This window comes from Etheostoma cragini, chromosome 17 (genome assembly GCF_013103735.1).
Source record: "Etheostoma cragini isolate CJK2018 chromosome 17, CSU_Ecrag_1.0, whole genome shotgun sequence".
Taxonomy (NCBI): Eukaryota; Metazoa; Chordata; class Actinopteri; order Perciformes; family Percidae; genus Etheostoma; species Etheostoma cragini.
The window spans coordinates 13,233,305-13,253,067 of NC_048423.1; the positions used below are offsets into that span (position 1 = coordinate 13,233,305).

The 19,763-nt window shown below is 40.2% G+C and overlaps 1 protein-coding gene across 20 annotated transcripts in view; it reads right to left on the reverse strand.

The window, feature by feature from the left end:
* Positions 1-8: 8 nt before the first annotated feature.
* Positions 9-19,763, reverse strand: part of dst (dystonin) — a 107,433-nt gene continuing 87,678 nt past the window's right edge. For 11 of the 20 annotated variants that reach the window (XM_034898743.1, XM_034898745.1, XM_034898744.1 and 8 more), the window contains 31 exons: positions 19,280-19,506; positions 19,062-19,184; positions 18,845-18,946; positions 18,124-18,225; positions 17,667-17,840; positions 17,280-17,435; positions 16,868-17,065; positions 16,243-16,371; positions 15,603-15,773; positions 14,329-14,484; positions 13,793-13,999; positions 13,423-13,542; positions 12,603-12,772; positions 12,331-12,490; positions 10,877-11,071; positions 10,658-10,786; positions 10,279-10,422; positions 9,883-10,071; positions 9,629-9,758; positions 9,272-9,435; positions 9,006-9,168; positions 8,759-8,913; positions 8,592-8,666; positions 8,392-8,409; positions 7,415-7,531; positions 5,717-5,834; positions 4,178-4,291; positions 2,748-2,938; positions 2,408-2,518; positions 1,715-1,841; positions 9-1,068 (listed from right to left, as the gene is read on the reverse strand). In XM_034898743.1, coding sequence (XP_034754634.1) covers positions 812-1,068; positions 1,715-1,841; positions 2,408-2,518; positions 2,748-2,938; positions 4,178-4,291; positions 5,717-5,834; positions 7,415-7,531; positions 8,392-8,409; positions 8,592-8,666; positions 8,759-8,913; positions 9,006-9,168; positions 9,272-9,435; positions 9,629-9,758; positions 9,883-10,071; positions 10,279-10,422; positions 10,658-10,786; positions 10,877-11,071; positions 12,331-12,490; positions 12,603-12,772; positions 13,423-13,542; positions 13,793-13,999; positions 14,329-14,484; positions 15,603-15,773; positions 16,243-16,371; positions 16,868-17,065; positions 17,280-17,435; positions 17,667-17,840; positions 18,124-18,225; positions 18,845-18,946; positions 19,062-19,184; positions 19,280-19,506 — 4,592 coding nt within the window. In that variant the 3' untranslated portion in view covers positions 9-811. The remainder of the gene's footprint in view (positions 1,069-1,714; positions 1,842-2,407; positions 2,519-2,747; positions 2,939-4,177; positions 4,292-5,716; positions 5,835-7,414; positions 7,532-8,391; positions 8,410-8,591; positions 8,667-8,758; positions 8,914-9,005; positions 9,169-9,271; positions 9,436-9,628; positions 9,759-9,882; positions 10,072-10,278; positions 10,423-10,657; positions 10,787-10,876; positions 11,072-12,330; positions 12,491-12,602; positions 12,773-13,422; positions 13,543-13,792; positions 14,000-14,328; positions 14,485-15,602; positions 15,774-16,242; positions 16,372-16,867; positions 17,066-17,279; positions 17,436-17,666; positions 17,841-18,123; positions 18,226-18,844; positions 18,947-19,061; positions 19,185-19,279; positions 19,507-19,763) is intronic. The other 9 variants (XM_034898742.1, XM_034898746.1, XM_034898747.1 and 6 more) reach the window with 9 other exon arrangements.

Consider the following 19,763-nt stretch of genomic DNA (forward strand, 5'->3'; position numbering starts at 1 on the left):
GGTCCATACCAGTTGTGGGGGGGCTTTCTGCAAGCAGGTTTATTACAAAGTATTGTTACAGTGACAATTTCAGCTCTACCGAAATTAACCATACATTGACATGGATGCATAAGAGAATGTCTACGTGGAGAGGCACCTCTTTAAGGTCAACGCACACACTGCTTTGACATGGTCAAACAAAAGAGGGACTGCACATACAAACAGGACTTAAAAGCTTCATGATTACAAGTTTTTTGCTACTAGCCTTAAATAGTGTTTTTCAAAGGTTTCTGCAGTGCTTACTGGGGTTTATTGTAGTATATTGCATTGCCCTTTAAATGCATGTTGGCAGTATACCATAGCACTTAAATAGATAATTGCAGTGTCTTAAATGGTGCCATAATGCACCATCTACTCCAAACATCAGCCAACAAATTACAGTACATTCAGTAAGCGCTATCAGAGCGCTATCCCACGTGTTGCCCTTCATTAGTGTGTTTATAAATGTAAGCTAACCTTACAATGTAGTCGTTCCCAGGTTTTCTAGTGTTCGTCAAACCTCTACAGGTTGTTGCATCAATAAAATAAAATACGATAAAAACAATTTGACATGATTCACAAAAAATAAAATACATTAAAAACAAATACACAAGGCCATTAACATTCCATTCTCACATAATATTAAACCATATTTCCTTTCAACAGAATATTTTACATCTTCGCATCAATTTAAATAACACTCAACACAGTCTTTTAAGTTAGATATCTCCAGTGTCCGTTAAATGTTTAGGGTGCAACTAGCTCCTGGGTTGTCTGTTTTCAAGGCCACTGACTATCGCTTGGATCCCTTGGCCAGTTTGCTAGTAGCAGTGGTTCTTCTCTGAGGAGTGGGGATCTTGGAGGGTTTTCCTCCGTGTTGACGGGATGCAGAGCGCGGCGTCGCTCGGCTTGAGTCACCGACTGTCTCAGATGCGTCTGAGCACACAGACTGGATGTCTGAGATGTCAAAGTCAGAGGCGTCACTTCCTCTGCGACTGCTCCCTCGGCTTCCAGCTTTACTTCCAGGTCGGCTGGAATTCTTTCTCGGCTCTAAAATATAAAGTGAAATCAAGAACAATGATGAATGAACTAAACAGTAGAGTCGGTGTCAATGTGAACATTCTGTTGCTAGTAGCAACTGCTACTTTCACAGTAGCAGTTTAACTGCTAGCCCCATTTGACCTGGTATTAAAATAAGATCTGAGTGATCGAATCAAAACTGGACAACTCTAAGTACAGGTACAGATTAACATCTTTTATCTTTTATTGCTAACAAGCTAGCTATCAAAACAAATGCTAGCTGTCTGAGGCTAATGTGTTGCCTTCTGGGTAGAGTAAGACATTGATTTGCAGTCACTATCATTGAATCTATAGTCTTTTATCCAATACTGTTTTGCAATTTTTGGAACACCTTCAGTTGCCTGTAGGTGACATCTCAGATGCTTGACCTATCATTTTCTACAGCAGGCTACAGACTAGAAATCACTCCTTAGACACCTGAAAAGGTTTTGGCAATCTCAACATGTTTTATTTATTATATAACATAAAAATGGTTTGTTCTTCATCAGTGGCCACATTGTTTTCATTCTTTTAATTCACACCCTTCTAAGGAGCTGCGAGTTGTCCCCAAACAACAGACAAAAACATTATCTTTAAAATATGATGAAAAGAGACATTGGAGTTGCTCTCTACTCACCCCCTATTGTCTGTGTTCGAGCTTTCAGTACAGCAGCGCTGATCAAGGTTCCTTCCTCAGTAGACTGAAAACCTTTGCCTGACAAGTACCCAGGAAGACGTAATTTGCTGCCTTGAACTGGTGTACTCTGCAAAAGAAAGAACTTGAATTACTTTTACTTAGTAATCAATGGGAGTTAACTGCACAGTACAATGATAAGGTTTTAGAAAGCAGTCCATATTACCTGAACAACAACAAGTTTTACCAGAAAGAACTACAATCCTTGTTGAGTTAGTTTGAAAGAACTTGGGAATGTATTTTGGAAGCAGTTAGTATTTGGATTACATGTTACACCTGTTGTTAGAAAGCCATTAAACACATGCATATACATTACATATATAAAGTAGTTCATAGTATAGTGGCATTAAAGAGACAGATATGTTTGTCAAGCAAGAATGAAATATAGCCCATTAGTAGCCAAAGAAGTTAGAGTTTATAGACCCAACTAAAGTCTGCAGAATTAAACTGGAAATCAGCTAAATCAGAAATATATACCACTGACAAATACACCAACTAGGAGCTCTATTGAGGCTTATTGGTAACATATAAAATACATGTATGTATATTTGTCACGGCTTTGATAATCATGCAGTGGATTTCAGTTGGGTCATAAATCTGAAGCATCCCACATACGATTATACTATACGACTATACCTCTGAGGACGACCCTTGGCTCCCAAAGGAGTCTGATGATTTAAGAGGAGTGGAGGGTTTGCTGTTTGTGAGCCAGGGCTTATCATAATTGCGGGTTATGTGTTGGGGAGTCTGGAGAACAATGGCAAATTGAAAAAACAAAACAGACATGGATTCACAAAGCAAAAACTCCTAGAAACACTAGATGGAAGAAACACAAAAATTAAGCAAGAATGTGATCAAATAATGTAGACTGAATAAATGAAGGCAGATAAATGAGAGGAAAATCATGGTGGGGAGTGATCAATCGACAGTGACAGACAACCAGAACTGGCTCTCCCAGCAGACTGGAGCCTCTCACCTTGGGTGTACTGGTCACTACTGTGTTTGATGGGATCGCACAGCTCTGACTGGAGGTGGATCTGTTGGGAGAAGCTCCTCGAGATGACGGCCGAGATCTCCGACCTCTGTAGCGGAAGCTCGCCATCACCTGAGTGGTTCCCTCGGGGAGGATGAACTTCTCTCGCAGCTCTATGTTGGTCCTGCCTTTAGCTAAGAAACAACACTCCAAATGAGCCATATTTCATAAATACAACTGGGATTAGTGAGTTAACACTTTATTTACCACTTTAAATCCCTACTTTCCTAGAAATAACTATGGAGTTTGGTACTAAATTTAGGTAAACTAGACATTTCCTCAAAAGAACTCCTCCATTTACATCCAAGGAAATATCAATTATTATTAAGATTAGACACTTTATTCTTCATACATGTTGAATTGTTTGCTTTGCTGTGGAGAAATTTCACAAAATTCCATTTTGGAAACTAATAGTTTTTGTATGCTACACTAAAAAATTATTATCAAAATGTAAAAATGTAACACTGTCATTGTTTTTGCACCACATCACATAGTTGTTTCCAGGAAAAATATCAATAACTAATATGACTGGGAAATGATAAGGGAAATATATATAACAGTGTTATCACAATGGGATTTTACATAAAGCAGAATATTTCAAATGAATTTCAAAAAAGTTGGGATTTGAATACTGAGTAAAGAATGAAAACCCAAGACTCATGCTGTTTGACTTCTCATCCCTACTGTGAATTAAACGTTTTCTTTCTCAACCAGCAGCACTTCATTGTTTGCTTGGATCAGTAAACAAATTGTGAAAGGATTCAAACAAACCAAAGTGTGCCCAAACACTCCCACGCCAAAACAGCCCAAATGAGAAAAATGACAAAACCAAGAAATCATAAACTACACACAATAAACCAAACAGACCTTGCACCAATTGTGTGAAAAACAAACCGGCCACTAAGCCACACTGTAAACAAAGTAAACAGTGAGGTGAATCCTGTTTCCATTTTGTTATGTCGAGACATCTTAAACATTCTCCCCAATGACAATGTTAGTTCAGTTATATATTTACAGGTAATATACTGTATTCAGCTAAGCATCTCTTGAACCTCTCATAGGGTTTTTGTTTGTTTGATTGTCAAGCAAACCTGAGAACGGTAAAAGAAGCACGGCTGAGAACCGCTCGCTTACATGCTGAGAGTCAAAAGAGCTCATCTGGTGTCACAAGTCCCAAAAATGGTGCCTTTAGATAAAGTGACAGCACATAAAACAACTGCATGCATGAAAACCAACCGGAGTTGAATGACAGTTGATAGTGAGTGGAGTTTATGAGAATGCCATTCACGATGAGCACTCACACACAGCTATGGTAGACCAACACACCGAGACCAACACAAGCAGCACACACTCGGATGTGCAGACACACATACCACTGGTGGTTTCATGGAGCAAGGTGAGATAGTTTGAGATTTGCCAACCTATAGGAGACTGAGTAATTGAAGAGTTTGATTCCGAGCGCAACATTTTGCTCCCATGGTGATGAACTAGAAGAAATGATATCATGTTCAGCAGGAGGAAGGTTCAGCAGGAAATACAGAGATTTATCATTAATGCAGAACATATCAGAAACAAGCAGATTACAGAAAGATTTTGCACGTGACATGGGCACAGAGAGGACTGGTTCATAGTAACATTCATCTCTTAGGCGGTGATCAGAAATTGAATTGCGACCTGGCCTTGTAACTTGTAGCTAAAAATAACTGTTTGTACTTTCAATGTTCATTCCTGGCAACATCTAACAAATCAGTTAGCAAATAAAAATCCAATTTCTAAGAGATAATTTGAGTCTTTCTTTGTTATTTCACTCAGTTTTGCCTGCATTTACTTTTTTTAGAGCTCAGTCAACAGAGGAGAGAAGAAAGTAAATAACTACTAACTTGATACCAAAGTATATAATATAAATAGGTATGAACAGAAAAGACTTTCACTTATATTCAAACCATAGATTAGACTCTTAAAGGTCCCATAGCATTACAATTTCATTTTATGAGTTTTTTTTAACATGAATCTGCATTCCCCCAGCCAGCCTTGCACCTTATGAGGTCATAAAGTGCAAGTTTACCTCCCCTTACTCTGCTTTGTCTGCCCAAAATTTGGCCCACCTATGAAATCAAACAAGCAAAGTGGCAGTTGATCAAGGCCACACCCACTGCCTCCACCTTCCCCCCCCCCCCCCACCTTTCTCCTCCTCAAAAGCTACAGACTCAGAAATGGCACATAGTAAGGAAAGCTCATGGTGGGACAGGCTCTAATGGCTGTAATTCTGCACCAAAGCTGAATTTTGGGAAAGAGACTTCAGATATGGTATTAGGGGACCACTAAGGTCTATATAAAAGCATCCAAAAAGTACCATGTCATGGGACCTTTAAGCTCTCCAAAGCCTTGGATGGATCTGGAACCCGAGAAAATACTAATTCCTTAACAGTCAGTTATTCTGAATTATTATATCAACAAATGAAACACTAATAATGATTGACAGGTCATTTGGTGAAAGGAATATCACTAGCAGTTTCTAAATAAGAAATGGATTAGCTGACTTTAATCCTAAATAAGGTATGGTATATTTATTTAATCCTCACCCTTATCAGTTTGTAATGATTTCAAATCAGCTCACGTTAAATAGTAACTAGACATTATCATTTACCAGACATTGTGGCTGTAATGGCTCTTTAAAATAATAATCATAATTAACAGTAATGATTGATAAAGCTGTAGTGCACAGCAATATAATGTTTTTTGTAAAGCATAAATTGGACAATGTGAGACCTCAGCAATGTTAGCCATCCTAAAGATTTTAACCCAAACTGTAACTTTCTCACAATTCTAAACAGAATTGGATGTGTACACATTCCAGCATTTAATCAATGAGCCATGCTTTTTGACTTCTTGTGGTGAACTTTTGAACTCACCTCGACACGGGTCGTTCTTCACCAGGAACTCATCCAGAGCCATCCAACCTCCGCCCACCCGCACCATCACAGTGCTGCGTAAAATACGTACTAGACGAAGCTGCTGAGAGTCTCCAAACTACGGAAGTTAAACAGAGAGGGGACGTGTGAAAACACTGACCTCTGTATAAACACTCTCTCACTGCAGGTGAAGCTGTGCAACACAGGAAACCAGACTGGCTCGGATAATCACATTTATGCCATTTCATTTCTTTGTGTGGATTTAGACAACAACTATCAAAATGTTCCATGCAAAAATCAAACAGCCACCAATGCTGCTTTCTTCCACTTCAGCACTGATTTCCATGATGCACACATTTACACAAACAGGACTATCACATAAAAAAGTAAATTTTCATTTTTCATTCTCAAAGACAAATTACACAAAGGCCAATCCAGCTGGTTTCCTCTGGTAGTGTATGCTGGTGTATGTGATCCAAATGTACTGTTCCTAAATTACTATAGGAGTCCATTCATTCTGAATGAGTTCATGCTTAAAGAACTGTTTTGTTCCGTTACCTAACACCTCCTCACACGCATAAAAATTTGATGTTGAGCCTGACTCATTCATTGTTGAGTATTATTAACTAATACAGGCTTATTGCAGATATTGTATATTGGTATATGTGTATATCATTTTGGGTTATAACAAACACAAAAAGGCAGAAGAAATTACTTCTGGTTACTTGGAAACAATTTTACATATTTTTACAAAAATTAGCTGACATTTCAGTTTCATATAATAATTTTTCAATCCAAAATAGCCAAATCAGCCAAAATAACTGGCTCAATCAGTCAGGCTCTACATTGATTTCTACTACAGTTCACAGCAAATTGAATTTGAGCTCCTGTATTATAATTCCTGTAAATATAGCAGTTCCACAAACTTTACAGCTTTACACACTTAACTGATACAGCAGTGGACTTTTTACTTATTTATCAAATTTGAATAATTTTAGTTAACGTATGGTTTCTAGTTATAATGTTCGACTAGAGTCCAACAGCGGCTTCCTTTTGCTGCCATTACTGCATGTGGAGCCTGTGAAAAAACACATTAACTGAAGGCACATTATTTTACCACCAGGAGGCACTAGTGTAAAATACTGAGCCTTCATCATACAACCACACATAACAAACATGAGAACACTGAGCAGTTATTATGGATGTGATGGTGCAGGCTTTATGAGGTGATAGACAGAAGTCTGCCAGTTGGACATAACCGCGAGCATTAGCACAAAGACATAATTCACACAGGACAATCACAGCCGCATGCTTTCTGTCAAAAATCACTCCACATCATGATCAAGCGGATAAACAGCAATCTCCTGCACTTTGTTGAACTTTCTACAGCTACAACTCAAAAGCTCAGGATGCATTGACACTGATGCAGACCCAATGCAGCTAGGACATGAGGAATGGTTCAAATCATTTCGGTCTAATCCACCACAGTGTGATACGCAGACATGAGCAAACAATGAGGACCCTCGGCTAAGTGCCTATCATCTCATGAAGTCTCTTCAACTGGTAAACTATCTTCCACTTAAATGATTATCAGAATGATTAAATGCCACTGGTGATTTAAGTGATCAAATACATTAAATGTGATGATGATCTGGAGGAAAAAACGGCACAAGAAACATCTTAAGAATAACTATTTACCAGAATACAGCTTTCCAAAACTGCAACGTGTAGGTGGGGGGTTAGATTTTGATTTTCCCTGTTTGCTATTGTCTCATCGCCGATTAAGGAGTCATGTAAGCAGTGAACCAGACCAAACTGTCAAAAGAATTATTTCAATTCATTGTTGTGCGACACATCATGACAAACTAGTTTACATACCAACACTAATGGCCCGCCATATCCCCGCTTACTAACACCCCGCAAATATTCATCTTAATCCAAACAATCTAGGAAGCATGTGGCACATGATCACATAGCAGTAATCCTAACTTGAAACATGCAATTTGTCAAAACATATTAACTCAGGAGGTAAAATGAAAAGCAAAGCATTCATTGTAATCATCAAGGTTGCCCAACTATGAAAATATATTAATAAGCAGTGTCAGTTGCACAAAATTATGTCAGCCATGTTGAGGTAAATCAATCCCATGATGCTGAAGCGCCAAAGGCAAGCACACAGAAAGCATTATTTTCCAAACTGCCCAGCAGATGAATTAATGCCTGTGGACTAATAAAGTAATATGGCCTGAAATGGTATTGGCTCATAATATTGTATTTTCTGAAACTCAAAAGTAGATATATAAATATTTACTACCCTAATTTTTACCTGGTTTGTCTTATCTTTCAACAAAACAAAAACTTATGTCATCAGAATAATCTGAAAAATGTTCTAATCACGTAAAACATAAAACATAGGGCCTTTAATGCTTCTTTCATTAGTTATTTCAAATAAAAGTATTATGTTAGACTGAAAACACAAAATTTAGGCCAGTTTGGATTAAATTATGGCCATAGATGTTTATTTCTACTTCTGAGTTTCAGTCTGTAAACACCAGCCAGGAATCTGGACAGAGAGTGTTAATTAGAAAACAAACATGGTCAATGAAAAAGGACAAAAGACTTGATAAGGCACAGAACAGAGAGGAAATAAATCAGAAGAAGACTTTCATATGTACCTGGTTTCCAAGGTAGAACTGGTGATGTAAGGAACATAAACATATATAAAGGTTAGAGTTTTCATCTTGAATTGGCCTTTTTATGCAGCACTTACCGTCCGGTGAAACCAAGCAACTGGTATTTTAATCATTTAACAATAATTGCTTGTATTTGTTGGAACATTTGCTCTCAGTAAAATGTTTAGTTAAAATCTGCTTACCCGGTATTTGTTGGCACCAATTTGCTCCACTTGGAATCGTTTTGTACATTTGCATTTTGCTACTTGTCTTGTCACCTACAATCAGAGAACATTTCATTGAACCATAAGTCCCTCAACATATCTCTAGATTCACATTTAGAAATTTTGGGCATGAGAGTTCGTGTCACCTCATCTTCAATTTTGTCAGCGTCTGTTAGCGGTTTGTAAGCATCCTTGTTTGGATGAAGAGCTGCCACAAACTCATAGTAGTCAATGTATCCGTCCCCGTCTCTGTCAAATATGTCCGCCACAGCACTCATCTCCAGACGACTGGTGGGGAATTCTATAGAAGAGCCATTAAAGTGGTACAAAATGAGCATTTGGCTTGCTGGTATAAATACTATTCAGTTGTGAGTTTGTAAGTTGGACACTTACTAGAGGAGAGGATGCCCTCGATGAACTCCTGTCGGGTCACCTTGCCATCTTGATCTTTGTCAATGCGGCGGAAGAAGTCCATTACACGGGACTTTTTATGGTTCATCCAGCGCATGTAGCGCTTCCGCCACACATCAAAGTCAAAGTTGGCAAATTCCTTCAACTGCACAGAAGCAACAAAGGGTGATATGAGCACAATTTTGCAGAAACAAAACTGCTTGCAATCACACTGAGAGCAGGTCTGTGTAAAACCTGAGCTTGGTTACCTCATCCAGTCTGTCCAAGGCGTCATTGAGTTTCCTCCTTCTGTCCAAAGCCAGCAGCCACACATGCTGCCACTTAGTGACCAGCAGGTTAACCCGAGGGTTCTTGGTTTCAATGGGAGGTTGTGTTGCTGACGCATACATTGTTTGTGTAGGAGAACGTTTTCCTGCAAGTGAAAGACGAAAACCCTCATAGTGACTGTGCTCCCACAATGGAAACAGGAGGAATACTTTAGCAATGACATCATTCCAGGTGCTAAAATGGACATGATGAGGATGTCGCACCTCTCTGCAGTGACTAAACACTGGGCCAGATGGCTCAGGTCACGCTCTTTGTGGGGGTATTTGTGGGATACATACTTCCATTTCTTGCTTTGTCGAGCACAGGGATGTGAGACTGGACTGGGGGCTCCACGGCAGGCTTCCTTTTGTGTGTCTTAGTGATTTTGTCAACATCTGGTTGCTTCCTGGTCATTTCCTCCATGAACGCCTGCAGGAAAAAGTGTTTGATTCATTCATGTACACTTGCAGTCAACTATGGTCGTGTGGAAAATCTGTTTAAATTACTGGAATAAATATGCTTGAGTTATTTTTTATCTGCAGCTTCACTTTACCTGGTGTTCTGCTATGAGGCTTTTGACCTCCTCGATCTCCTGCGGCAGCTGCTCTTTGTCCTTATCGTTGAGGTTGGTCTCAGCCCACTGTAGCCAGGTCAGCAGATTCTCCAGGAGCTCCTGAGTGGCTAACAACTCAGTGAGGGCCGTGGCCAGCCGCTGCTGGTGCTGCCTCGCCCATGCCTGCACCTGTAACAGTAACATTACTCATATTAAATAGAGACAGAGAAATTCCTTTTGTTTGATGAGGAACACGCGTGCCACCACAAAATGTACATTTAGTGACGTTTGCGAAAATCTGGAGGACGTCTATTGTTGCTTGAAGCATCCAGATTGTGTAATTGTGCTCCATTATATCTATGGGTATGAAAGGCATGCATGCAGCTGTGAACTCACCTCTTCGAGCCGGGCTTTAATGATGGTGTTCCAGTGTTTGATGGTGGTGATAGAGTCTGGATGGCAGATGACCAGAATAGCTTCCCCGAGGCTGGTTGCTTTATTTAGAGCCACTCGCTTTTCCTCCAGTTTCTTCATGAACTCCTTAAAAACAGTATATGGGAACAAGAAGATTTACAAGTGGATTCTCTTCAGAAAACATTAAAGGGAAGCATTGCTTATGAAGTTGTTTTAAAATCCAAGCAAGGAAGAGCTATTTTAATACTATTTTGCGCCAGCATGTTACATTTATTCATTAAAACAATTACAACATTAACATTTTAATATAAACCTAAAGTTTTGCTTCAGATTAAACTATAAAAATATTTGCATTGCTTGCCTTGTGTTGTCCGATGAGCGTCTGCAGAGCCTCCTCATCATCAGGCAGGCTGCCATGGAAACGCAAACTCTGCTCTGCCTCAGCCAGCCACTCCAGCAGGATATGAACAGTCGAGTGAAACTCCTCAGCCTGCAGCCAGAGGACACAGATCAGTCAAGCCCATAGAGTCAGTTTACCTGCTGTACAACGATAGAACAGTAAGGGCTCCACAGTACCAACCTGACACAGAGCCTGCTCCAGACGGGCCTGTTTAGACACTGACAGGTTGCACACCGTCTCCCAGCGAGTTCCCAGCTCCTGCATCTGAACTTTGACCCAGGACGAGTCATCGTGACTGCTCTCAATCAGCTCCTTGGCTGAACGTTTGAGGGCCTGGACGCTCACTGTCCTCTTTCCTAACTCCTTTTGGAAAACCTGCAGCAACCAATCAGAGAAGGACACAGTCAAGAAACATGAACCCACATCCAGTTTACCAACTACTTTAAGATATGCGTAACTCAATTCAATTATAATTTCAATGAAAAAGTTCAGTGGGAAATTGTACTTTGATTACAATATTACACTTCAACAGAGTCACAGCTGCTGGTTCAACAAAAAAAGAACGACTACTATTATTATTAATAAGAAGATTGGGAGTGTCCAAACATAACTTCAGTTTTCCAGGCATCTTTGCTAGACAGAAAACCTTACAGAACAGGGACTCTCAATGAAAAGGTACTGCAATGCTAGCCCTTTGTTGTTTGAATTTAAAGTCCAACCCTGGCGTGGTTTAAGTGTCCTTTGTTGTCTTTTATGGTGAGAAACAATCAGTGATGAAAGGACAGGGTGGTGTTGGTACAGAAGTGAAAACCTTTATGCTTTTGAAGTTGGATTTCGATACTGAAACTGAAGACTCTTAATGACGTTCAGCCAGCTGGTCAAAACAGCATGCTGTGATGTGGTTAGGGTTGTGCAATTAATCGAACTTGAACCGCAGTTTTGATTTTGGCTCCTAGCGATCATGGAGGGAGTCGGACATGGAGGGGGGAAAAAACAAAGAAAAAAAAAACAGGTACTGGGGACAAACACTAAACCCGAGATCTTGACTTTCATGGAGGATAAAAAAGAAGAAGAAAAAAATGTAGCCTAATTGGGACAAACACTAAACTCGAGATCTCAAGTTGGAAAGTCAAGATGTTTTTTGTTTTTGTTTTTTTCCATCGTTTTTTTCTTCTTCCTCCAGTCAAAGCAAAGATCTCGCAAATAAAACTCAAGATCATGCAAAAAAAAGTCAAGATCTTGCAAATGTGACTGTCTCAGTACATGTTTTTTAATTTTATTTTTATTTTTTGTCCATCTCAAAGGCAAGAGAATGTCTTTTTTTGTTTTTTCCCCTTTCCATGTCATCTCCGGGGCTCGGTACAAATCAATGTAATCTAGAGAGACAATTATTTTGCAAATTACTGTTTGCAAGTAACACACAGTTCACAGTTCAAAGTGTTCTCACTGTTGATGAACTGTTTAACTGTTTTTTAAGTTAAATAAATGCAACACGTTTCCAATAGTCAATAAGTAAACTTCTTAAATAATTTGGATTTCAATATTAACCGAAAAGAATTGTCATTGTGTTTTTTTTCATAATCATGCTCGGGTATGGAAAAAAAACCTAGATGTGGTTTGGTGTTGTTTCCTACCTTGTGGTTGTCTATCAGGTTGAGAACCAGGTCTATGTCTCCGTGTACGGGCTGGTCCTCAGCCAGCTGAGGTTCCACTCTGTACAGCCAGTCAATGAGAGCCTGGAGAGCGTCTGTAAACTGGCCGGAGAACAACAGGGCCTCCTCGAGCTTGTTTTGTCTGCGTGAGAGCACGAATCATTAACAGTGAAGGAAAAATCTTACTGCACATCGTTTGTCTAGTAGTTGTTGGGGTTGAATACAGCTAAACATTTGGGAAGATGTATTCATACCTTTCTACTGATTTTCCACAAACGGTGTCCCATTTGTCCCTCAGTTCACTCAGCATGTCGTCCAACTTCTGATTATCATCCCGAAGGGTGGTCTTGTCTTTCAAGGCCCGGCCTGTTCGAGTGGTGGTATCGTACACGGAGTGTTTGCTGCCCACAGCTTTTTGGAACTCCTGTGTATGAGTAACAATGTCATCAAAATTATTATTTTTTTAACTGTATTTAGAAAATGAACAAGTAGACAACAATTGTTTTTAGTTTTAAGATTTAGATGCACAGGGTTAGAGTGAACCTTCTCAGATTTCTTTCCGGCTACTGTTGGCATGTCAGATAGGATCCTAATATGTGTGTGTGTGTGTGTTTTGTAATAAAGGAGAAAGTGTTCTGTGAGGGGAACAAAAAACGGGTTAAAACTCAAGAGCCACTGCTCCACAGAGATTATCCAAAAGCAAGATCACATCTGATATATTTGGTCCATCCCGGGATTATGATAGGATTAGCACAATATCCCCACATAACACTGCAGAGACAAACAGAGGGGACTGGGTAGTTTGTGTCCAAAGTACATGCACAACTAATGCATTCAGTAGATCCTGTGATTCCCATAAATAGCCTTTGCTATTGGAATCGTTTGTTTCCAACACTCATATTTCACACATAGAACATGGCACTTAAACAGTCTTATTAGTGTAAAAAAAAAAAAATGGCTTGGATGCAGATGCTGTTTCTGTTAAATAAATGAAACTTTGCTGCCAAAGGTGCGTGTCTATTTTAACTTTCATTCCTTTCCCTAGTAAAGCGTGACAAGATAATGCTCAGTCACCTTGTGCTGTGCCAGCTGCGTCTTGATTTTGTCTGGATCATTGGCGATTTCTACTTCTGAATCCAGAGTCTTCTCAGATTCGTCCAACCACTCCATCAGTTTATTCCAAGTTTCATGGAACTAATGAAGGATAAAGAAACAAATGAAGCATTTTGAAAAAGGTACGATTTCACATGATTTATGGCCGAGACCTGTTACATGTTCAGATGATTAGCTTTTCAGGCCCAAGGAACAGAAAAGGCCCACACTAATGAATGTGCTGTAATAAGCTGCAGACAGAGTAAGAAACAGGCTTGATATACTATTTCCAGAGCTTTTCCAATGACAATAAAAAATGTCCTTAAAGAAACAAAGACCATTTAGTCCATACCTGTTTGGCCCTCTTCCTGGCGTCATCCAGCAGACGACCTCGCTCAACAGACCGCTGCACCAGCTTCTCCCAGCGGCCTTGCACGCTGAGCAGCAGGTTCTTGATCAGGACCACATCCTGTTTCTGGCTGAAGTACTTCAAATGGGTTCCCGTCTTGTCCAGTTCAATGATGTGTTCCCTGTGGGAGTTCACCTCTGTCACAAACATCTGCATAGCCCAGAGAGGAGGGAGGTTTAGGTCAGGTGTTATAATATCAAAAGGGAGTACAGGCTTTTAAATTGACAGAGGGGGTAATGGTATTCATGTGTGTTAATGAGCTTGGTTCTAAATGATTAAACAGATGGAGTCATTAAGTCAATGTTGGCTTGATGGCAAATATATATATATATATATATACTTTTTTGCTAAAGAAATGACACACTATCATAACAGCTGGATAAAAGCGGAGAACTGCTTAAAAACGATCCCATCATGTCATTAGCAAAAGTTATTTGACTTCAGATGCCATGTAAACCTCCTTTCTCTACAAACATTACCTTATGCTCATCAATCTGAAACATGATGGTGTCCAGTATGAGGGAGGCAGGGGAAACCATATTAAGCGTCTGCTCTGCTTGGGTGAGCCAGTTGATGAAGTCCTGCAGAGAGTTGTGGAAATCTGTGGCCAGTGTCAAGGCTTCTTCTAACTTCACCTGTAGACAAAACACATCATTAGGCTCCACCATGCATAGTGATGGAAATAATCATGTTGTCTTTTCTCTCTAAACAAAGTACTGTTATAACCTGTACATTGCTGCGAAAAAAAAATCCTTGGTTGCCATAACACTAGATAAAGAGGGGGAAAATAACAATTACACTTCAGTTGTGCCGAACATAACCTCTGTTTAAACAGAGGAAGTTAACATCTCTGGAGAGGCTGGTGGGGAAGTGGAAATGGTATGATGAGCTTTTAATTGAATGAGAGAAACATGCACAGTGACTTCATCACTAGAAAACATCCATTTGCTGTGTTAATGACATTACAAACCTGATGAGAGTTGTGAGTAATACCGTGTTTCTCTCATATATTTTGGGTCATGTTGAGAGTCTTGTTAAATAAAGACATTAGTGTAATAGTCACTATTTATTCTATTATTTGAATAAACTCTTTTCTGCTTGGAAAATGTGCCCGACTCACTCGACATTGCTTAAGTGTCACATTGCTTAAGAGAGTTTGGCCAGCAGCTGCAACTCTGTGCGTCTCTAAGATTTACCAGACTTTGAATTCCTGGGAATAGGACCAAAGTAAATAGGAAGCAAAAGCAAAGCGGTACAGCAAACTCTCAAGCAGCCAGAATCAGAAGCTCCATATCTGGAGTGAGAATGGTGAGGGAGAGAAGATTGATCTTTTTTGACGTGTTAAATGATGGTGTTTATTTATTGTTGCAACAAAAGTGAATAACATGTCACAAAGGAATAACATATTAAGAAGATTTCGATAAAACAACATAATAATTGATGAGTCTCTATTGGCTCAAATATTAGCCTAGCTCATTTATTTATTTTATGCACTTGTCAAGTTCACTGTGGCAACATAAGAGAGAAGACCGCAGTTGTTCCAGCCTGACTCAGACAGACTCGCCTGCTGGGATCTACAGTGTAACCACATCCTGTGTGTCACTGCCAGCACGCTGTTTTCACACCATTCATTATCGGCATGGCTCAAGTGTATGTCGGCGATATCTCACTAGGACCTAAAGCTGAAGTTGTGAATCATCAAGCAAAGAGCAGTGTAAGTCTACTGTCCTCACCACAACTATTAACTGCATACCTTTCTCTCCACAACCTTCCCCTCCACGGCTTCCCATTTGTCCTTCAGGTTGGCGAGGTCCTGCTCTGTGTTGCTGTCTGGACCCTCGGGTGTTATGGCGATCAGCTGGTGACCCTTGTTCATCAACTCCTTGTACAACTCCTCCTTGACCTCGAAGGCAGAACACAATTCCTACAAGACAACAAGACACAATGACATAAGGGGAGTGTTGCATTCAGCTCTGCGTTAGTTTGAGATAACAATATGAGGGTCTGAAGTGGCTCTCTGTCACTTTAAAAATGGTGAAGAATCCGACTCTCAGAGGGCTGTTCCCACGAGTTATTCCTGTTTTTGGTTCCATAAAATGTCAATACTAATGCTTCTTCAGGCCGAGTCTGTTCTGAAAAGGTCTCGGGTTTCTCCATTAGAGAAAAGGGAAACAAAAAAGGGAGACATTCCTAAATTCATTATAGTCAGACATGGCTGAATCAATTTGAAACGCTTTAAAAGGCTTTTTTGTCTTCTTCTGCAGGGGGAGGCAAGTAGTGTATTTTGCAATGTCATTTAATTTTCACACTTCAGATAAAACATAGAAAAGACGTTGCCATCTCCTTACTAGCCTACCATCTGTATATAGCCTTTCATATTGTTAAACACATACCAGATGGGTGTTAAGCTGCTCCCGGGCCGTGTCTGGTAAGCCTCCCACAGCCTTTGATGCCAACAGCTGACGTTCCGTGTCTTTCAGCCATTGCTGCATATCTTCTATCTCACCATGGAAACCTTGGGCCTACAACACAATACAACCTGAGTCAGGACAAAAGGTGTCACACACATTCATTGTTGGCAAGCTATTGCTCAGGGAGGATGATGTCGGAGTTATTCATTCATTCATTAAGCAACCAAAAGTGTCTATCTTTGGTATTCACCAGTATAAATGAAAATGCCTGAGATGTGACAAAATGAAGCCGTGGATCACAAATCACAAAAAAGTATTGCTGTTAAAATGAAATTTTCTTTGATAGGATTTTCTGGCTGGGATGGATTATGTGTTTTAAAGGAACTGTTTTGAATAAAAATCTAAATCCAGGACATATTTCTGTTCCTCATTTCCCCTGACATCACAGCACCCTGCTAAAGGTCAAAGTTATGAATAGAAAAGGAATGAAGAGGGGGGGCAGAGATGTAGATCACCCCTTCAAAACAATTCAGGACTTTGGCATGATTTACTTATTCCCCTGGGAGAGCCTATTACATTGTAATGAAAATAATTTTTCATACAGTACCTGAAGCAGAGCGCTCTCTAGCTGTTGCTTCCTCTGCCCTGACTTCTCCAGGATGGCTTTCCACCGCTGGTTCAGGTTCTCCAGTTTGCTCTGCAGACCAGAAGCTTCCTCTCCAGCGCTGGACTCCACCAGGTCATTACCGGCCTTATTGACTGTCTCAACTGTCGCCTTATGAGCCAACACATCATTCTGGAGAACCTGTAGAGTTAAAGCAGCCAGAAATGGCAAGATGTTGGGTGGATGGATCTGAAGCACGAAAGGACAAAACTAAGTCTGCATTGGTAAATATGCAACAGTTCAGGATGATGAATCTACTGCCTCCTTGTTCTATTTCTAAACCCATGATAATTTAAAGGTTCCTTTTCCCTAGTGAAACATATTTGAATTTGCATGGAGAAAACTTCTGTCGTACATGATGCTTGGCGAGCTCTATTTCGACAGCTTTGGGGTCGCCTCCAGCCTTCCTCTGGTCATTAAGCAGCTCCTCGGTGTGGCTCATCCAGGCCAGAACCTCGTCCAGTGCGTGCTGGAACTGGCCCAGTGCCAGAAGGCCTCTCTCCAGTTTGTGCTGGATTAAGGACAGATTAAACCATTAGATACTGCAGCGTGTGAAAGCACTTTCCATGCATAGCACACATCATATTCCACAGCCTGTTTGATCCATTGATGAGTCTTTTTTATAGTCCATAAGGAACTATTTAAATTCATGAAGAGTTATTACATACTGTATTTAAACAGCATATTGCCACATTGAACAGAGTGAATGAAGCTTTCCTTCTACATGTTTCCCTTTCCTGACCTGTCGGCTGATAATCTTCTCATCCAGGCTTTCCCAGAGCATCTTGAGTTCAGACATTGGCTCCTGGATGGCGTTGCGATCGGCCTCCTCCGTCACCTTTTTCAGCAGGAGGCCCGCTTGGTGGTTCAGGCGCTCCATCTCGATCTGCAGTTGATACGCCTCTCCTTTGAACTCCTGATCCATACAGCACATACAGTGGTACAACCCAATCAGTCAACACAGGTACAAAGCTCTGTGGACAATACATCTGGACCTACTGACTATGCCTTTATGAAGCTGCATTTACAGAGCTTTTGTACCAACTGGGACAGGTTAGATGAATCAAGCACTGAACATAAACACAGCTGGTATAAACCAGGGGCTTTTGTAACACTGCAGTAGAGTTTAAGAAGTAAATGAATATGAACATAAGTGAATTATAAGAATATTTGTCCGTTATGCAAATACAACACTTTACCTTGAGTTCTAGCATCTGCTGCTTGACAGTATCCAGGTCTGTGCCTACAGGTGACATTGAATCCAGTTTGCTCTCCAGAATATCCACCCAGTCAAACATACCCTGCGTACAAGGTGGGTAACCATTGTTACTTAGAGAAAACACAGCTTAGTGCACAGGGATTCATGTTTTGCATCTAGTACCATGTTATGCACTAAATCTCACGGTTGGTCTATGTAGTTGACATATTAGGTAAACACATTAAACACAAAAAAAATGAAAAAACAATCCTTAAATATGATCATCTTATGAAGTGTGATCCCAAAAGTTGGTAAAATGAAAGCCATGAAGAGGACTCCTACTTTCTTACCATGAAAAGATCTTAGAAGAACTTTAATTACTAGTTCAAGTTTGAGCCAAATTTAGTGCAGCAGTGTGGTTGGTGTTTATTGTTTCCAAATGAATAGGTCCGTCATAAAATGTTGTATCACATGTATCACTTCAATAGTGTGCAGTAAAAAAAGCCCTGCAATCTGTGGTTTTAATTTGAGTGACTTAAACGTTGTGTTTAACTTTTAAATGCATGTACATGTCTCCATGAACAATTTTATTTTAGAATAAGTTATAGAATAAAGACAAACAAAAATCCATTAAGGAAAAAAGTCTGTTGCATCAGTGACATTAAGATTTGCGGTAGGGTTCAGGAGCTTTACAATAAACAGTGAAGCTATGATCAAAGTACCTGCAGGCCATCCTGGAACTGCACAGCAGCCTGCATGGCTTCTTCCAGCCTCTCGACTCTCTCCTTCCAAGTCTTATTAAGATTTTCCCATGCTGAATTCACCTGGAAAAATGACACAAGTACATCACCACAAGCCATATAGAAATCTCCAGAGTACCAGCAATTAAAATAGAATAACTGTGTCTTTGAAAAGATAGTTTTAAATGTCATCTATTACCTCATCAATACTTTTCTTTATCACAGGTTTGTCAGGTTCCCCGCAGGCAGTCATAAGCTCTGCACCCTGGATTTGAACCACATCAAGCTCTTCCTGCAGCCCATCAATCTCCTCCTTAAATCCCTGTAGAAACAAAAGTCATTACAACAATGAAAGGCTCCTTAAGTCTTAACTACCCTTTGGTTGATTTCAGAATTTCATTTTGGGCATCTGTCTACCTCGACAAACTCCTGCTGCTGTTTGACGACTGAAGGATCGACTCCGGGCTCCTCCAGCTCTCTCAGCAGGTCCTGGCTGTCTTTGATGGTGACGATGAGAGCGCAGTGGTCGCACCAGAACTTGTCTGCCAGGTCCATCACATCCAGCAGCTTCGCCTCCCGCTCCTCCAGTAAGGCCTGGATGTCGTTCCACAGGAACACCATTTGGTCCAGTTTGTCTTGTACAACTTAGGGGGTGAAAAAAAATAATTTACAATAAACCAATTAATAAAATAAAATGTGGAATTCAAACAGAAAACCACAACTATCAACAAGTATTCGTCAGCAGTGTGTAACAGAGAAAATATCTCTCGTTTAAATATAAACTGCTTGGTCTCTTGGTCTTGCTTTGATTTTCTACCTAGAACAAGAATAGCATTCCCATTAAAGCCACACCGGGAAGGTTTTTTGGAATCCGTTGAACAAAAACATATGATCCAAAACT